Here is a 19,410-nt window from a genome sequence, read left to right on the forward strand (position 1 = left end):
TTTCTCAAAGGAAGTCACACACACACACACACACAAAAAGCCTACTAACTTGTCCCGCTCTCTTAACTTCTCTCCAACCTAAAGTCCTCACTTAACATTGTCAATAGGTTCTGCAACTTTAAGCGAAGCAATGTATAATGAAATCAATTTTACCATAGGCTAATTGATATACACAAGAGTGAGGTTCCTACAGCATCTCATCAACGATATCACGAAATAACATTGAACAAAACAACATTATTCGAGAACCTGCTGTATCTTAAAGAGGAGGCGGAGTATTGTGATTACAGAACAAACTTGAACACAAACAGGTTTGAAATGAAATCCCAGCTTCACCACTTAGGAATGGTCCTCCAAGTGATACAAGACAGGGCAAATTTGCCCCAGTCGGCCTGCACTGAGAGAAAGGATTCTTTGAGCACAAGAAAGAATTCAAACAGACACCAAAGTTAGAGTCAAAAGGAAAGTTTAGTGAGAAGGGGTAACACTCCATAGAAACAGCGTGGTCTCTCAGAGGCAGAGAGAGAGAGAGAGAGAGAGAGAGAGAGAGAGAGACCAAAAGAGACTCAGAGACACAGACAGAGAGAGGCACAGAGACAGTGATGGTGAGAGACAAAGTAAAGACACTGAGAGGGACCCTGAGAGTTCGGGGAATCCAGTTTATATGTCATTCTTAGTTTCTGCAATACAGTTTAAAGACTTTGTTTACCCATTCTCCTTTGATAGAATGGCCATACAGTGAGAAAGGATAAGGGCATGCAGCGTGAAAAGGTAAGAATATGTAGCGTGAAAGGCCTGCTGGCAGTTCCCAGCCTTTGAGCCACAGGTTCCCCATGGTTTTAGACATAGGGAATGCACGATTTTATTTTGTTTAGGGAGCGACTTAAGACTCTGTTTTCCTGTCTTCCCTTCACAATGTGGGGAAATGGGTTGTTAACAATCCCAGCAGAAATCTTCCTTTGTTTTGCAGGTGTCCTGTGGCCCGGGCTGCAGGGCTGATCAGCATATTGCAGTCTCTGAATGTAGCCTCATTTAACATTTTAGTTCTCTTGCCTCCTCCCCCAGCAGAAGCATCACTTGGGAACTTGTTAGAGAGGCAAATTCTTAGGTCCCACCCCAGTAGGACTAAATCAGAAACTCAGCGGGTGAGGCCCAGCCATCTGTGTTTTAACAATAGCCCTCCAGGTGATTCTCATGCAGGCTCAAATGTGAGAACCACCGCCACTTACTAGCTGAATAACCCTGCACACATTCAGCTTCTCTAAAGCTTATATTTCCTCATCTGTGAAATACTAAAAGTATCAACCGCATAGAGTTGTGACAGTGAAATGACATGGTACATATAAAGAACTTACTGATAGTAAACACTTAATATCCATCGTTATTATCATTAAGAAAACTGATATCAGAGTCTACCAAATGTGGGATGTTTGTTTTTGAGCCATCTTAAATGGCTCAGAGTTTACCTGCTAACTAGTCTTATTTTCCACTCCATCCCAAACAACAGGAATGCCATTCATTTAATGCTACACAGCTGTCTATTTCCATGCTTTCGCTATTCCTGTTCCACTCGCTCAGAATACTGTTCCATTTTCTGCCCACATAGTCCAAATCTTACTTCTCCCAAAAGGATCAGCTAAGGTCTATTACCAGCTCTTGTCTGACTGCTCCAGGCCAAATGACTCTGCCCTTCTTAAAACTGTCAGTTGTTGTCTATGTTGTAGAATTTAACCCGTAAGCACATGCATGCATACTGCTGGTGGGTTTTATTTTATATCTAGTTGTCTGGTCTCTTCAATTATAGAGAAGCTCCTGGGAAACAGAGATGGTACCTTATATATAGTTCGTTTTAAATCTCTTCCCTATCCAGCCTGGTATACACAAGAGAAGTGAACAAATGAACAAACGGCTAGAGCAGAGTCCAACGTTTTGTTCAACATTGTTTTGTTATATCATGGATGAGATGCTGTAAAAAGCTTTAATTTAAGGCACACTTGGAGAATTTTTTTTAAAACACAGACTTTTAAAAGTGATAATAATTATAGTAGCTTAGGTTTGTATAAGCCTTTATGGTTTAAAAAAGGCTTTGATATTTTTAACCAAGCCTAGTTGTCACAAAAACCTTGTGAAGCAGGTTATCATCATCCCTGTTTACACGAGGAAACAGATTCAGATTGTTCTCGGAAGGCTATAAAAATGGCAGAGTTGGGGCTCCAGCTCTAGTCTCCCCGCTGCAACTTTTACATGGCTACTTTGGTTTGCTGAGTTTATTACTGTTACTGTTATCCTTCGTGTGCTGTGCTATATCTCTAAATTCAACTCTCTGATCGAAAGTGAGTGCTGCTCGAATAATGTTGGGCCTTTCTGCTACTTTGGACATCAAGGCAGGGCCCATTCGGAGAACAAGAAGTACAGCCTCACCTGGTGTTCCTAAGCGAGCCTGAGCAATGGTCAGTTTTTCATGGGGTGCTTGGCACTGGCAGCTGGTTTCATCTGCAAATGGGGCAGGTGCAGTCAGGGTCTAAAAGGGAAAAAGAGAAAGGGAATATATAGTCTGACAAACTTTCCTTTGGCACTAACTTCCCCTGAAGTTTTATTTCTGTTGGCTACACAGGTATGATTCAGAAGTAGAACATATCCACTGAGTCTTTCAGAGGAATATTGTACTATTAGAAATGAAAACAAGGACATTGTTGCTGAAACCTTTTTTTGACTGATGCTTCAGAAATAATAAGAGCTCTTTAGTGTCTACTATACACCAGGTGCCAGATGAGGTACTCTGGATATGTTATCTTTTAGGCCTCACAACACCCTGCGATGGCTAGATCCTTCTACAGGCATTCTACCCTTCTACAGTATAGGATCCAATACCATCTCCATTTCACAGAAAAGGAAACTGAGGCTCAGCAGAATTAAGAAACATGCTAAGTCATGTCCTTGGAAAATCACAATGCTCAGCTTTGAACATTTCACAACCAACAAGAGCAGCCTTCAAGCATTAAGACTTACCCACACCCTAGAGCACTCAGCTGGAAGAAATGGCACACTCAGCACTGTGGCAGACATCTCCTGTGTTTCATACACACCAGTGTGGCCAATCACAAACTCTGATGTCTCTTCAGTGCAAAGGCCAAAGACGTTATTTGCTCCTTGGGATGGCCTAAAAGCACAGCATTTCTGGCGGGCTGCAGATAACTGCTCCTGTGGTAGCTCCAACAGCCACCAATGGCTGGAGGCCCCGCCCCAGACAGCTGGGGCTGGGGCTCTGGGGAGCTGCTGTGAGAAAGATGTAGTCACTTGGAAGCCCGCCCAGGAAGTGGCTCTGCATTTTTTAGTCAGCCTCTTAAAATGAAAACCTCACTCTCTCCAGACAGAGAAAGACAAAGAGAGCGGTATTTTTGTAAACAGGGCAAATGCAATCCAGAGTTGTCCATTTGTAATCTTTGAACTATGTCATTACCATGATCATCACTATATCATCTCTAGTATTTTTAAAGCTGAAGTTGATGAGTCACTGTAAACATTATTCATATTGTTGGATATGGATTGTTTCTTAGAGGTAGAGACAGGTGTTCCTCAACCTGGAAAAGCTCAACTGCAAAATGATACATCCATTTGAAGAGGGGCTGTGACACACTTCTGCTATTCATTTATTCACTCACTCTTTCAAATATATGTTAGGCACTATCTTAGGACTAGGAATAGAGGTAGGGATAAGACCAGCCCTGTCCTAGCGGAGCCCCAAACCAGTTCTCTGCACCGCCAAGAACTGATCCTGCCCTGCCCCCTCCCACTCCCTCCCGCTCCATCTCCCCCCTTCCTCCCCTCTCCCCATTGTAGCACCTTCCGCCCTGGAAGCTGGCATCCTGCCCCAGAGTTGTTTGGAGACCTCCCAAATGCCTAAGACTTTCTTAACCCCCACCCTCCCATTCAGGGACCTGAAAGCAGACCAAGACTTGGGACATGGATTCAGAAAATTTAAGTCCATTATTGTTTTATTTTTCTTTTCAGATACATTAAGGTGACCTTGTGGGCCATAGTAAACCAGAGAATCATTTGTAATATGGAAAAAGACTGTGGTGACAAGAGCAGGGGCTCCATAGCCACAAAACTGGGGTTCGAATCCCCTTTTCAGGACTTACAAGCTGATCCCCTTTTCAGGACTTACAAGCTGTACATTGTAATTTGACTGTCCTGGTGAAAAGGATCTGACACCCACTAAAGTTAGCTCAAGAGATGAAGGATTCTTTTAAGGCTACCCTGGCACAGAAACTGTGGGAATAAAAGGAGGAAAGGGGCAGGTCACGTTGTTAAGTGTCTACTAGCACATACTCTGTGTTTCATATGATCTAGATGTTTGGAGGGTGAATAAATAGGGAAGAGAAATAAGAAAGGAAGGAACAGAATTGGCTCTGGGGTAGCAATCCCTAAAGGTGAAGGGTGGCCATTTTAGAATGGGAGAAGCTATTGGTTTGAAAAGCCATATTCAATTTACAATAATTTTATATTGGTAGGGGGAAACCCTACCCTTTTCAATGCACGAGCCATAGAAATGAAGCCTCTGGACATGTAGCGATCATCAGAGGAGAGACTATACCCACCCAGGAAGCCATGTTACAAATTTGCAGTTAGGGAGGCACATGAAATTTTTATGTTTGGCAGAAGGAGCGAGGAGTTTAAAAGGTTAAAAAGCCCTGGCCCAGCACCCTGGACCTCACATGTGCAGGGACCTTGAAAGACCACGGACTTAGAGCTAGACTGCAATTAAAGTTCTCCCTACCTTATTAAAGATTCAGAACACCCAGTCACTGCATGTGAATATTTTGCCTATTTGTCATGCAAGTTCTGATTATGTAAAACTGCACCATAGTAACATATCAAAGCCATATTCCCATCAGGCTTTTTAAAGGGGAAGACATTAGATATTGAGAATTTCATTAGCAGACTGTGTTTAATTGGACATTGTCAAGTATTTACTTAAAACAACAGCTATTAAGCACTATATACAATATACAATGCCAACATTACTTGAGTGTAAAAAATGATCAGCAGAACCTGTTTTTATGCAATATACATCACTGACAACTGGATGGATCAGATAGCAAGCTAATCATCCAATCAGAATTTAGCATAGTCTGCTGATGGTGATGACCACCACAGAATTGCTTGCTTAAGCTAAGCTATCCTTAATTACAATGGGGCAATCCAGTCAGACATGCCTGAGTTCAAATCCTAGCTTCACTATTTAATATCTATTTGATTTTTTAAATTGGATTATTAGAAAATTGCTGATTCTTAACCTCTCTAACTCTCGGTATCTTCATCTATAAAAGGGAATAATAAAATGATATATCTCATGAAGCTATTGTGAGGAGTAAATGAATCAACGTGTGAGTGATTACTACCCTCCTTTTCCCTCTCCAGAATCCACTCTCTCCCTACCGTTCTCTTCTCCATATGGCTTCCTGTATTGACTGCACCAATGGGCTCTGTTGCATTCCTGCTTCCACTTGTGGTGGGTCCCTGGAAAGCATGCAAAACACTAGAGGGCAGGACAAGAGTAAGCTCAGGGTATTTGTCTCCCTGGCTTCCTACATTCTAGGATGCAGTATATTGGTTCTATCTTTTTACTGAAACCCATAGCTCCTGTAAGGGGGCCCTCTTTATAGAGGGCTCTGCGAAGTTCTGATAATTACACTCTCCCCTTGTCCCTTCATGCCTAAGGGGGAATGCTACCCCTTGAAATTTCCTTAAATCCTGCCCTCACCTTTATAAATAGTCCCTTTATTAGACTACCTTCAAATTTCCTCTTTAGGGCAAGCCGTCTGTGTCCTGATTGGGCGGTGACTGATACAGTATATACAACAGTATAATGCTCAGCTCAATAAACGTTAGCTCGCAGATGTCGACGAGGCATGCTAGAAGCACAGACAGAGATCAATTGAAAAGTGAATTATTTCCTCTCCTGTGAATTCAGAGATGTAGAAAACTTAATCAAGGATCAGGTGCCCCAAATATGGAGAAAAAGAGGTGTCTAGCAGGAAAAGAGAAATGCTTTGAAAAATAACAATTATCTATAAACTAACTGTTGAATTATATTATTCCCAGGTATACAGAACCTTTAAAACTCATTCGAACTTTTAAAAACAATTTAAATTGTCTTCATAGGATCTACCACTATTTATTTTTTCAAAATTTAACAGACACTATTTGAAAGTTTGCTGTGTGCCAAGCATCTTTTCAGGTTCTAAGGACACATCAGGGAATAAAACAAGCAAAAGCAAAAAAAAAAAAAAACCCTGCCATTATGATGCTTAAAGATAATAAACAAAAAAGAAGAATGCAAAATGTGTAGTATGTTAAGAGATGTTAAGTGCTATAAAAATAAGGCAAGGAATGGAGATAGGGCACGTTAGGGGTATAACTATAAATAAAATAGCCAAATAAGTCGATATATATGTAAATATATAAACACTCAATTGAGCTATTTAGCGAAAGAACACTCCAGGCAGTGAAAACAGCAAGTGCAAAGGCCCTGAGGCAGGAGCATGTCCGGCTTCTTCCAGGACTAACGAAAAGGCCAGCATGTCTAGAAATGTGAGAAAAAAGGAACGGTAGTGGGCAGAGAAGTGAGGCAGAAGGGAAAGGATGAAAGGCACCCAGTAATGTGGGGTTTTAAGATGCTATAAAGACTGGCTTTAATTCTAAGGAGATGGGAGCCATTAGAGTTTTGAATAGGGAGTAATATGATCTAAACTAGTTTTAACAGGACCATGAGGCTGCTGTGTTGACGATAAACTGTTAAGAGGTCAAAGGCAGAAGCAAGAACCACTTAGGCACTCGGTGCCATAGTCAAGCAAGCGTAATTGGAGGCTGGGGCCAGGGTGACAAGCCATGGAAGTGGTGAGAAGTAGTCAGATTCTGGATAGATTTGGAATAAATAAAATTTGGGAGTGACTGGATGCAGAATGTGAAAGGATGAGAGGAGTTAGGATGACTCCAAAGTTACTGGCCTAAAGAACTGGAAAGTTCATTGCCCTACGATTTGAAAGACCCTGGAAGAATAGGTTTGATAGTGGGAGGGACAGGGATGAGGAGATCAGAAATTCCATTCTCACACATTTGGTTTGACATGTCTCTTAGATTTCCAAGTAGAGACGTTCAAGAGGCAGTTGGGTGTGCAAGTCTGGAATTTGGAACAGAGAACTAAACCAGAGATACAGGTTAAGAAACTGTCAGAATATATATGATCTTTAAAGCCACTAGGTGAGGTTCATTCATTCAGCTAAGGGCATGAATGCAGGCTGAAGAGAGGTCCTACTTGTCTGATGAGGAAACATTGTATATTTATGGTCAGTCTCCCCCAGCTACTATGGAAACTCCAAGAAAACAGGGCCTGAGTCTGTCCTATTCACTGCTACATCCCTACTTCCTGAGTCAATACCTGTCATAACAGAAGGTCCTCAATAAACATTAGTTAAATGAGGAAATTTAAAGTCACTGGAGAATGATTATTGATAAAGGAAAGAACTGGAGAGAGAATGATTATTGATAAAGGAAAAAACTGAAGAGAGAATGATTATTGATAAAGATTATTAATAAAGATTAAACTCAAATAAATGCACTTATCAATTTTTCTTATCATCATCATTGTATGTACTACAAAATATTTAAGAAAATAAAGAGAAGATAGCAAAAGTCACCAAGAATTCCACCTCCCAAATATGATCATTATTAATGCTTTCTGTATTTGTTTTCTGGCCTTCTGATATGTCATATATACATATTAACAACTCTGGAATCTCAATACTGCATAGACAGTTTTTGTTCACTCAGTATATCATGATTATTTTATCACGTAATTTAAATAGTCTTCAGCCTAAGTATTTTTTTTAATTAGCAGGCTATTTTTTTGGAGCATTTTTAGGTTCACAGCAAAACGAGAAGGTACAGATATTTTCATGTAACTCTCACTAATTTCGATAGCTGTAAAACATTCCACCGAATAGAAAAACCACAATTTATTTAAATATTTCTGTTGTTAAATACTAAGTTGTTTATTTTTTACTAATATAAATAACATTCTAAACATAATTCCGAACCTCTGATTACTTCCTTAGGATAGATGTCTAGGAGCTGAATTACTTAGATAAGGGGTATTAACATTTCAAAGATAAATATTTGAAGAACATTTTAACATATTGGTAAATTACTTTCTACAAAAGCTGTATCATTTATATTCACATTACAATGTATGAAAGCACCTATCTTGCTGCCATCTCACTGGCATTGAGTATTGTTGTTGTCAATTTTATAGACCAAAAAATGGTATCACACTGTTTCAATTTGCATTATTTTGATTACAAGAAAGATTGAACATTTTTCAAATGTTTATTAGGCATTTGTGTTTTCTTCTGAGAATAATCTGTCCTTTGCTCGTTTTTCTCTTTTTGTGAACAAGTATTTTGAAGTTAGTTAAAAGCAAAACAATAGCACAGTTAAAAACTATATGAAATAGCTTTTTAAAAATGCGTTTTCCTACTTTACCTAGAGTCCCTTCATTTTTTAAAACCAATGTGTGAATTCCCACATCTAGGTCAGGCTAGCAATTACTGCCTTCCAAGGGATCAAAATTATGTCTGAGGAATATAGACCTTCTTAAAATGCTGACCACCCATACACCGTAATCCCCCATCCCCCCATGTGTCCACCTTCCTAACCCACAGCACTGGATTTCAAATACCTGGAAGACTCTCAGTACTAAAAATAATACCACATTTCATTGATTCTAAAATGTACATTTCCCCCCACATTTTACCATTTCTGAGATTAGGAGGGGGTCTTACAAGAAATGTTGTCTTAAAATCAGTATTGTCACCACACATCAGAATTAACTCGAAATGCACTGAGGACCTGAATATAAGACCTGAAACAATAAAATGCATAGAAGAAAACACAAAAACCAAACTCAAGGACCTTGGACTTAAAGAGGATTTTATGAATTTGACCTCAAAGCCAAGGGAGGTAAAAGCAAAAATAAATGAATGGGACTATATCAAACTAAAAAGCTTCTGCTCAGCAAAAAAACTGTCAACGAGGTAAAGAGACAACCATCAGAATGGGGAAATATATTTGCAAGCGACGTCTCCAATAAGGGTCTAGTATCCAAAATATACAAAGAACTCATATGACTCGATAACAACAAAAAAAGCAAACGATCCAATCAAAAAATGTGCCTAGGATCTGAACAGACACTTCTCCCCAGAGGACATACAAATGGCCAACAAACATATGAAAAGATGCTCAACATCGCTAGCTATCAGAGAAATGCAAATCAAAACCACAATGAGATACCATCTCACATGTGATAGAATGGCTATAATCAACAGGACAAGTAATAACAAATGCTGGAGAGGATGCGGAGAAATAGGAACCCTCATACATTGCTGGTGGGACTATAAATTGGTACAGCCACTATGGAAAACAGTACAGAGGTTCCTCAACAACTAAGAATTGATCTACCATATGATCTAGCAATCCCTCTACTGGGTATTTACCCCAAAGACTTGAAAATCCATATCCAAAAAGATATTTGCACACTGATGTTCATAGCAGCATTATTCACAGTGGCCAGGACATGGAAGCAACCGATGTATCCTATGACAGGTGATTGGCTAAAGAAGCTGTGGTACATATATACAATGGAATGTTACTCAGCCATTAGGAGGTGAAATACTGCTATTTGCAACGACATGGATGGACCTCGAGATAATCATGCTAAGCGAAATAAGCCAGACAGAAAAAGTTGAAAATCACATGATATCACTTATATGTGGGATATAAATCTAAAAGCAACAAATGAACAGGACAAACAAACACTCATGGATATCGACAATAGACTAGTGGTTACCAGAGGGGAGGGGAGAGGTAATGGAATAAAGGGGACCATATATGTGGTGACAGAAAGAAATCTAACTATGAGAGGTAAACACACAGTGTAAATATATATATGCCTTACTGTTAAAGTATACAGCTGAAACTTGTTGGATTTCGTTAACCACTGTCGCTATAAAAAAATAATTAATTAATTTAAAAAATCAGTATTGGCAATTTTCTGACATTTTAACACCTCTAAAATGGAAGTTCATATTATAATTAATGGCATCTTAGATTCACGAAATGCATAGATGCCATTAACAACAGAAAATGATCATCCTTACCTAGAGGTGAAAAGTTCCACACCCTAAATCATTTTTTTCCTTAGGCAACTGAGCATAAAGAATTTATAATGACTATCAATAACAATCTTATATCTTATTCATATCCCGTCTCCTTCCTCGAAGTACTTCAGGTGACTTTTAAAATGAAATTTGAAAGTTTAAAATAATAGTTGCAAGATATGGGGTAAGGGGGGAAATATGGATTTTGAAAAAAGGTCAGGGGTGCAATGAGCACTCAGGAATGCCTATCATGTTCCATCAACATTTCAAAGAGATGAGCCACTAAATGGCTTTCACCTCCCAGCAGTCAGAGCAAAGAAAAAGACAAAGTTAATATCTTCCTTAAGCAAAAACACCAAATTAGCTATTAAGGAGAAGCATAGCATTTCCTGATGTTGAATTTGATAGAAATTCCTCCCATGGTGCCTCCATAAGGGGAAGGCGGAGTGATTTTGTAGTGACGCCATACACTCAGCAATAGCCACTCCCCCCATAAAGACAATCCCATTTTTTATGTTTATCTCAGTAGCACCCTCCGTGCAAGGCAGAGCCCCAGAACCAAAAAGCAGTTCAGAAAAGCATTTCTCCATGGGGCCAAACATGTGGTCTGAAAATGAAGTTCTCTCCCTCATGGCTGGATCCAAGAGCAAGATTTAGAATAGTAAGACCAGATTTTCTAATGTGGAATAGGCAAAACAATCTTTTAGAGAGCAACATTTAGATTTATTTTTCGTGTTAAAAAAAAAAACAAAGAAGGAAGCATTACTACTATCTAATTCTAATATACGGATTTACACTGGTGCTTCATCTTTGTCAACAGAAAATTTATAAGGTGTCCTCAAAGAAGAATGCAAGGTGTAGTATAGAAAAGGAAGACCTGGGTCCCTTGACATTTTCATGTACTTTCAGCTTACTGCAGCATAATACAACTCACCTGGACCTGGATAAGTACATTCGTTGATCACATTATCTAGTTTAACTAAACCATACTCACAAGATCAGCACGTGGCTTAAAACATTTCTTGCAATGAAACGGGGACGCAAAGATAACACAAGAAGAGGTAAACAACAGGAAAGTGGCAGAGCTGACCCTTCTACTCCCTGTAATGAGTGCCATGTTCACCACACATGACCAGGTGGTGTGAACAATGACCACCTAATCAGACTTGACAAGGAGACAGCTGAATTGAAAATTATCACAAAGACTATTTGAAATATCTGCTACCATTAGCACTGAACCCTACCTGGAGCATATATTGTACCTTGAGATATTAGCTAATGATGGCATAAAGCTATTGTAATTACCAAGATACTTAAAAATGAGGCATCCAGAACATTAAACAAGCCTCTCACTTTTTCAGCAAGGTTTCAAGATGTATGATAGTCATTCCAGCAGTTTGCAAAATACTGTTACACGGAATGATAAAGGTTTAGAAGTCTTTTTCGAGTTTCCATAATTCAATAGAGGAAAACCAAAAGTCTCATACCATTGCAGAAACACTTGCTCTTCATGCCACAGTAAAACTGGCGGCTCTAATGTGTAAGAAAAAAATTGATGGCAAACCGAAATGCATTCCTTTGTCAGCAAATATATTTAGAAGACATATAGAAAATATTGTTGAAGATGAGAAGAAACAAGCATTAGAACAAATTATGCAGTGCAGGAGGTTGGCTATACAGTTGGATAGAAGTATGGATATTTCTAACATGTCTCAGCTTGAGGTATTTGCTATTTCAATAATGAAACCTTTTTTTTTTTCTGAGCCACAAAAGATGTTCCAAAGAAGAAAGATTTTCAAAGAAGACTGATTCTGCAAAATGGATGACTTCTTTAATAAAAACAGCGTTTCACAGAAACACTCTATAAGTGTAACTACCAGAGGTAGTTGCTTTGCTCATGGACCTGGATCTCCCATGTAGTTGAGAAATACCTGTCTTCTTTTGATGACCCTTTCTCTATTGGCTCTCTAAATGCCGTTCCTCGGGGCTCCATGTTGGAAGACTGTGGGTACGGTAGACTAATTTAAGTAGATCTTATTTAGGGGTAGGCAAATATAGGGAGGATTCTAATAAATAGCTTTAATTACAACTCTTCTATTTTTCTTTCCTTTAAAACACCCGATCAGATGGCTTGAGGCCCGTTTTTTTTTCTAGAAATTTCTCTACAGCATAATTATCCTGAGTACTCTTACTAGCTAACCAATTCCATCCACTTCCTTCTGAGTCTAGAAACTGATTTCCTCCAATGTCAGGCCATTGTTAGAAAAAGCATATGGACTGGGTGCCATGGACTTTAATTCACAGATTACCTGACTAGGGCTTGACTGGCCCTAGAAATAAGGCAAGTTTAGTGCAAGGGCTCACCTATGTTCTCTCTGGGGCTAGAGATACTGACCCCTTGGAAGGCCTGAGCACATTGAAGCTCTTGTTAGTGGCCAAAAGCTATATAATTTTAGGTAGGATCTGACATCACAGAATGTTATCTATCAGCTCACCAGAATTGTCCAAAAATGGGAAATATGTTGTAGAGTGTACTTTCTTTCCATTACTGTGGTCGGAATATCTTTAAACTTTGTATTAAAGCATAATATACATATAGAAATGCACACATGTGCAGCTCAATGAACTTTCACAAGCTGAATATCCACAACATCCCAGATAAAGTAACCAACCACCGCCGGCATCCGTCCTGTACTCTTTCCACTATCCGTACTTCTAACATCATAGATTAGCTTTGCCTACTTTAAAAATATTTTACAGAAATGGCATTGCATAATGTCTCTCCTTTTGTATCTGGCTTCTTTTATTCAGTATTGTTTGTGAGATTCACCTGTATATTTTTGCAGGTGGTTGTAGATTCTTCATTCTCATTGCTGTGTAGCATTCTATTGCATGAATATACTATAATTTACTTATCCATTCTACTTCTGCTAGACATTTGGGCAGTTTCCAGTTTGGGGTTATTACGAATAATGCTGCTAAGAACATCGTAATATTAGTTTTTGATGGCCATTATGTACAGATTTCCTAGGAGTGGAAGCGCTGGGTCAAAAATATTTACTTTGAATTTCTAAATTCATTACAAAACGCTTAGATTTGTTTCCACTCATGGTCCTGAAAGTAGAAAATGTGACATGGGAAAGCTAAATACCACGTTTCTCAAAGTGCATACCAGCACATCTTACTTCTGAACCACCTGGGAGCTTGAGCTGGCTATTCTCTGCTCCCTGATGTTGGAGAACTGCATGTAGTGGAAATGGGGGGGGGCTTTAGAAGCTGGTTAAACCTAATTTTAAATCTCAGCTTTCTCATTTAGTATTCGATATTTGGGGAATTACTTAATTCTTGGCTTCCTTACTTATAGTAGGGGAATAGTAATTCCTATTTCACGGGTCTGCAGCCTGGTTTAATGAGATAACGCATGTAAAGGCATTCAGCACAGTGCCCAACACAGTGTGTACTATAAATAGTTGTTCCATTTGCCCACTTGACCATGGGAAAAAATAAGTGAGACCTCTAGCCTTGAACCGGGTATAGAACAATTGACTTTATAAATAAACAATTTGGACATAAAATCGAATTTAGTATTATGATGCGACTGTGCCTGCAGTCAAGAATAGGCACATTAGAGATGAAGCAAATAAGCCTGTGTGTACCAGGAACAGGCTTTCTACACCATTTGGTTGGCAATAGGCTGTACACATCATTCATGATGCTTCTATTAACCTATTGTTGTTGTTGTTGTTGTTACTTTTCTTAAATGCCAGTTTAAATAAACCTCAGCATCCTTTTATATTGATGTCAGGTTTGATATGTGTGAATTACTGAGTGGAAAACAAAAACACCAAGTCGAAGACTTTGGCGGGAGGGAGAAGATTATATGAAAATGAATCCTGCTCAATAGGCTGGCCCCGTGTGGCCTTGCACATTATTACACAGGCGCACGCTACCAGGGCTCACTGCTTTATTTTCTAATCACTGTGTTTTCAAGTATGCCTTCAAGATTGTTGAGTGCTAAACTCTCTTTATTCCCAAGCAGGGTCAGCTTCCCCAGCTTCTCACACATTCTGGTTCATGCTGGGATAAAGAGGAAGGTAGAAATGTTAAAACAATAATGCTATGGTCTGGGGCCAGCAACGGGTAATCAGATCCTAGCAAGGTAGAGGCTGTTACCTGGGAGATTATTGGAAGAAAATAGGCCTAGCTCGCAACGACTTAGTTTGCTCCTATCTTTCTTGCTTTCTCCTTTTCATCCTGCCCCAGGGGATCAGACGAAATAAATTCTTTTCTACATCTGTTTCACTAAGGGGCACCGACAAGCTTTATGTGGGCACCAGCGAAAGATGCCAGGGTTTCAGAACTATGGCCTGACTCGCTGTTGGATGTCAACCCTAAATATTAAGCTCAGATGAATAGCATCAGTTAGAGAAGGCCCTTGTAATTCAATGCCATACTGTCATGCCTCAAAGAGAACCCAGTACAGGCACTCCTTATTTTATTGCACTTTGCTTTGCCGTGCCTGACAGATGTTGTGTTTTTTTACAAATTGAAGGCAAGACCTTCCACCAGCAAAAAGATTATGGCTCACTTTCTTGTGATACTCACTTTATTGCAGTGGTCTGGAACCAAACCTACCTATCTCCAAGACATACCAGTATTTTGAGCTTCAGTGTTACGAAATAGATAAATTAGAAAGCTACAGTTCACATTAAATAGATATTCGACATAGGTTTTTTGGACAATGACTAGAATATTGAACATAGGATTTAGAATACATTCGACCTTTCTGAAGAAGCATCTGAAGAATAAAGCGGAAGACACCAGAAGTGGTTTGTATGGCAGCAATGTAAAGTTCCAAAGTATTTTGTGAACACTTCTTACTCATATTTAGCCAGTGTGTCTTACTATAAGATCATTCAACCTGTTTTTACCTCCCAAACAGGAGTGTAAAATGAAAAGGAGGTAAGGAGTGGGGTAGGTCTGATTTTTGATAGAAGCATCAGGTCAAACAGAGTACACTATAGTAGACTGTGTTCCATAGCTATGGAAGCCAGAATCACAGTCTTGAAATTGGGCTTTTTTTTCAACTCACCATGGGTGATACAATTGAGGTCCAGAGAGAAGAAGTGATTTGCTTAAGCCCACACAATAATTTAATGACAAAATTGAGGTTGAAATGAGACTATGGGCTCCAGTGAGCAGAGATCAAGCTGCAGCATACTTGTTTGTCTTGCCAAGCCTCAGCCCTTTGCTCTGGGCCAGTCCAGTTACCCTTAGAGCTCCAGATCTGGATCTGCCTTGACATTGGGGGTTGGTGTGGAGCCCCAGATGCCATAAGGGAACAGATCCATTTCCTCTCATTACTAGCACATCTCATCAGGAAAACAACTCAGCCTTTCTACCTTTCCCTATACACACCGCCACACACCCAGCCTAGAGGCCCCTGGAGAGGAAATACCCTGGGCTGGACCTGACTCCGCAGACTAACCCATAATTACACTTCTGCACCTGCCAAAATCAAGCCACTATGACTTTGCCTTCACCTCGACTGAGACAACAGAAGCTATCAGATAAGAGAGGCTTTCAACTTTCAATACCCTTCCACTTGTAACTTATTCTTACCCAAAACATCCTTGCCAGTTTCCCTACCACCACAGTGGGAGAGGTGTCTCTTTTCCTACCTGAAAACGATTCTTCCACTTGTGCACTGGAGCCCAACCTCTCCAGCATTAGGGTCATTCCTTTCATCAATTTTCCTCATCAATTTTACCCTCCCCCACTGGCCTTTTCCCAATTACATCTAAGTGCAAGTGGTTCATCTTAAAAGAATGAACCAACCAAAAGCTTTGACATACTAGATGGATGGAAGGAAGAATGGAAGGAAAGAAGTTAGAAAGAAAATACAGCCCCTCTCAACGCTAAACTCTGATTTACCCACCTTTGGGGTCCTATACATTCTATCTGCTTTCCCTTTCAGTCAAGCTCCTACGTCCCTACCTCCTAAAGGCTCCCCAACCTACTACCATTGGGCCTCTGCTCCCATCACTTCTCTAAAACATCACCATTGACCTCTTTCTAAATCCAAAGAAGACTTTTCCTTATTATCTCGTTTGATCTCTCTGCTGCATTTGGTTCTACTGGACATTCCCTCCACAGAACTTACCCTGCCCTTGGCTCCCCCGACCTCCCAAATATTTGAGAAATACCTCTCTGTCTTCTTTTCATGATCCTTCCTCTATTGACCCTTTAAATAGTGTTTCTCAGGTTTCCATCCTGGAAAGATTCTGGGATAAAGTAGATTAATTCAACCAGATTTCATATAGAGACAGGCAGATAGATGGAGCCTTCTAATAGCTTTAATTACAGCTCCTCTATTTTCCTCCTGACAGGATGGCTCAGGGTCAGCTGTTTTCTAGAATTACCCTATAGTATCCCGAGACTCTTGCTAACTATTTCCATTTACTTCCTTCCAGTCAAGAAACTGTCTTGACTCAGTTTCTGTCCCATCAACTTCACTACCTCAATTTCACTTCCATTTTTTCCATGCTGATGCCACCCAGATCTACATCTCCAGCTCAGAACTCTCTCCTGAGTTCTAAAATCAAACATTAAATGGACCCCGCACCAAATGGAAGTTGCCATGGTATCCTCAACATAACTCTCACAAACTGCTATCACCTGATGCTCCCATCTCAGTGATGGCACCCACTCACCAGAGCCAGGAAACTGAGTCTTCCTTAATATTGCCCCACTCTCAGACTCAGTCACCAAATCTTGGGGCATTTACCTCCTAATGTCTCCCATATCCATCTAGTTTCTCCTCCACCGCCTCATCCATAACTTCAAACTTATTGTCATCTGGATCACTGCAACAGCCTTTTAACTAAAACAGAATAGGAGAGCATAGAAAATATAAGAGTGCAAAATATGAAGTGATTTTTAAGCTATGAATAAACATATGTCTATATGTGCTATGCAAACATGAAATGTATTTACCATCATGGCTTCTCAGAGCTCATCCTCCACAGGCCTAGGCAGGTGTCTGAGCACCCTCTAAAGCCACATGTGGCTACTGAGCACTTGAAATTGGCTAGCGTGAATTGAGGTGTGCTACAAATATAATATACACACCAGATTTCAGGATGATAAGAATAGAAAATACCTTTATATTAAAAAATCAAAAATTAAAGATTATAAAATACCTTTATATTGCATGATAAAATTAATCGTTTTATATTGATTACATGTTGAAAGAATAATATTTTGCATATATCAGGTTAAATAGAGTCAAACTTACAAAAACATTCTCAGGGGATTTTAACATCCTGGTGCTTTCACATGCCAAACTACTGCCTTCTGTTAAATGGAAATGATCATCAAGGTCAGGGGCTATGGATTACTTCTTCCATTTCTCTCCACAGCACCTGGTGCATTGCTGTACATGGTAGTTGATAAGCAGCTGGCTAACTGTGGATCCTGTTGGTAGGGGGCCGAGTTTTTTCTCAGTTGCCTTTTATAGCCCTACATCACTGAATATTTTTAAGTCCCCCTCACTGCCTGAATGAAGACACAGACATCCTTTTTATTTCTATGTGCTCAGACACCAAAATAAAACAAAAAAGCCTACATATTTTCTTATATTTGATTTAGATTTATTTCCTCCATAGGAGTTTAGCATGAAGTAAATGGTGGGTTGGAGGGTTAGTGAAAGAACAAACTTATAAGAATGGAAAAAACTAATTCATTGATTCTATGTTCAATACACCTGACTATTATCAATCTGCAAGAAATGGATGTTGCATTTGGACCGAGACCAGCAGGAAAATGTCTAATAATAGCCTTGGGCAAAATTCCAGTTGACCACAGTAAATCCCCAAGGAGGCATATGTTTGTATATTTTCACCAACACAGCAGCACATTAAGTGTCTCGCTTTTAAAATGTATACTCTGAGTGGCTAAATAGATGGTGATACTAGTAAAGGAAGCCATTGATGTCTCTGGAAATCCAGTTATCTTTTTGAGCACTAGCAGATGACTGTCCTACCTCCCAACTGACATAATGCACCTACTGCAAGACAGCAGTCTCTTGGCACTGTTCCCCTTTGAACTAAAGCCCGAAATGAACTCCTGCTAAAATGGTATATTGAACCAGCCCATTTTTATTTCCAAGGCCTTCTCAGTTGATCCATAGCACGTCCATCTTCATGGAAGTGAGTATTGGAGGCTAGAATTACAACTTCCTTCTGACAGCGAAATGCACTCCTAAAAGAACTTGACCAAGGTCGCTAACCAAATCCTTAAGCAGAGAGTTTTCAGGGTGGGTGGGGTGGGTAGGCCTTTTTAGAAGGGGCTTATGGAACACCCGCTGGGCCCAGAGGATTTGTCTAGGCATAATCTGAGAGTTGGGGACATATGAAGACATGATCCTTGCCCACAAGGAGTCCTCATCCCTCAGGAGTTGGGTCTCCAAGGAGGGCTGTTAAATCATATTGCCCAAGGCTACTCAGTTTCTCCTCTAGACAGTGAAGCTTATGAGTCTCCTTGCATCACGTTCAACCAAGAAAGTAGCAAAGAACAAGGAACAAATCAAAGATCAAGAATAAACATTGTAAGAATGGAAAGAAGAGTTCTCAGAAACATCTCAAACCTAAGCACCATACTCAAGTAGTAAAAGTAATAAAATTACTTTCCTAACCTAAATGCTTTATCTTAAACCTAGGTAATCTTGTTATTCCTTTTTTAAGTTCTTTATTAGTGTTATTTAATTCTATTCACTCCTATCCTTTCTTATATTTTCTTCCAATGAAAAATAAGGCAGGTGGAAAACAATATAGGTCTACCTTTCAAAATAAATTCCCCTTTGAACATGATTACATTGAATCCTCAATATCTTTATCAATTTACTACTTACAAGGATCTAAAATATAGATTGCTTTCGAGTCCTGTTTATTTAGGTATGCCAGCTTCCCGCTTCATTTCCTTAAAGGGCTATGCCACATTCTGAATTAGAAACCAGAGATACAGTGATGGCAAGGCAGGTTTCTCCTCCCCGTCCCCATGGTAAACTTTGACTTGCTCTCAGGGAGTTCTCCACTCTCTACTTTCTGCCCCCACTGCACCTGGTAACACAACTCTTATCACGCTGTGCCTTTATCAACCTATATGGAAACTATGTTTATGTTTCAGTATC

The 19,410-nt window shown here is 39.7% G+C and overlaps 1 protein-coding gene across 3 annotated transcripts in view; it reads right to left on the minus strand.

Moving 5' to 3' along the window:
- PCYT1B (phosphate cytidylyltransferase 1, choline, beta) overlaps nucleotides 1-19,410 on the minus strand; it is a 98,749-nt gene that overhangs the window by 58,067 nt on the left and 21,272 nt on the right. For 2 of the 3 annotated variants that reach the window (XM_016121347.2, XM_016121346.2), the window contains exon 2: nucleotides 2,422-2,521. In XM_016121347.2, coding sequence (XP_015976833.1) covers nucleotides 2,422-2,521 — 100 coding nt within the window. Of the gene's footprint in view, nucleotides 1-2,421; nucleotides 2,522-3,009; nucleotides 3,277-19,410 lie in introns of all 3 variants that reach the window. The other variant, XM_016121344.2, reaches the window with a different exon arrangement.

Source organism: Rousettus aegyptiacus, unplaced genomic scaffold (assembly GCF_014176215.1).
Source record: "Rousettus aegyptiacus isolate mRouAeg1 unplaced genomic scaffold, mRouAeg1.p scaffold_m13_p_9, whole genome shotgun sequence".
Lineage (NCBI taxonomy): Eukaryota > Metazoa > Chordata > Mammalia > Chiroptera > Pteropodidae > Rousettus > Rousettus aegyptiacus.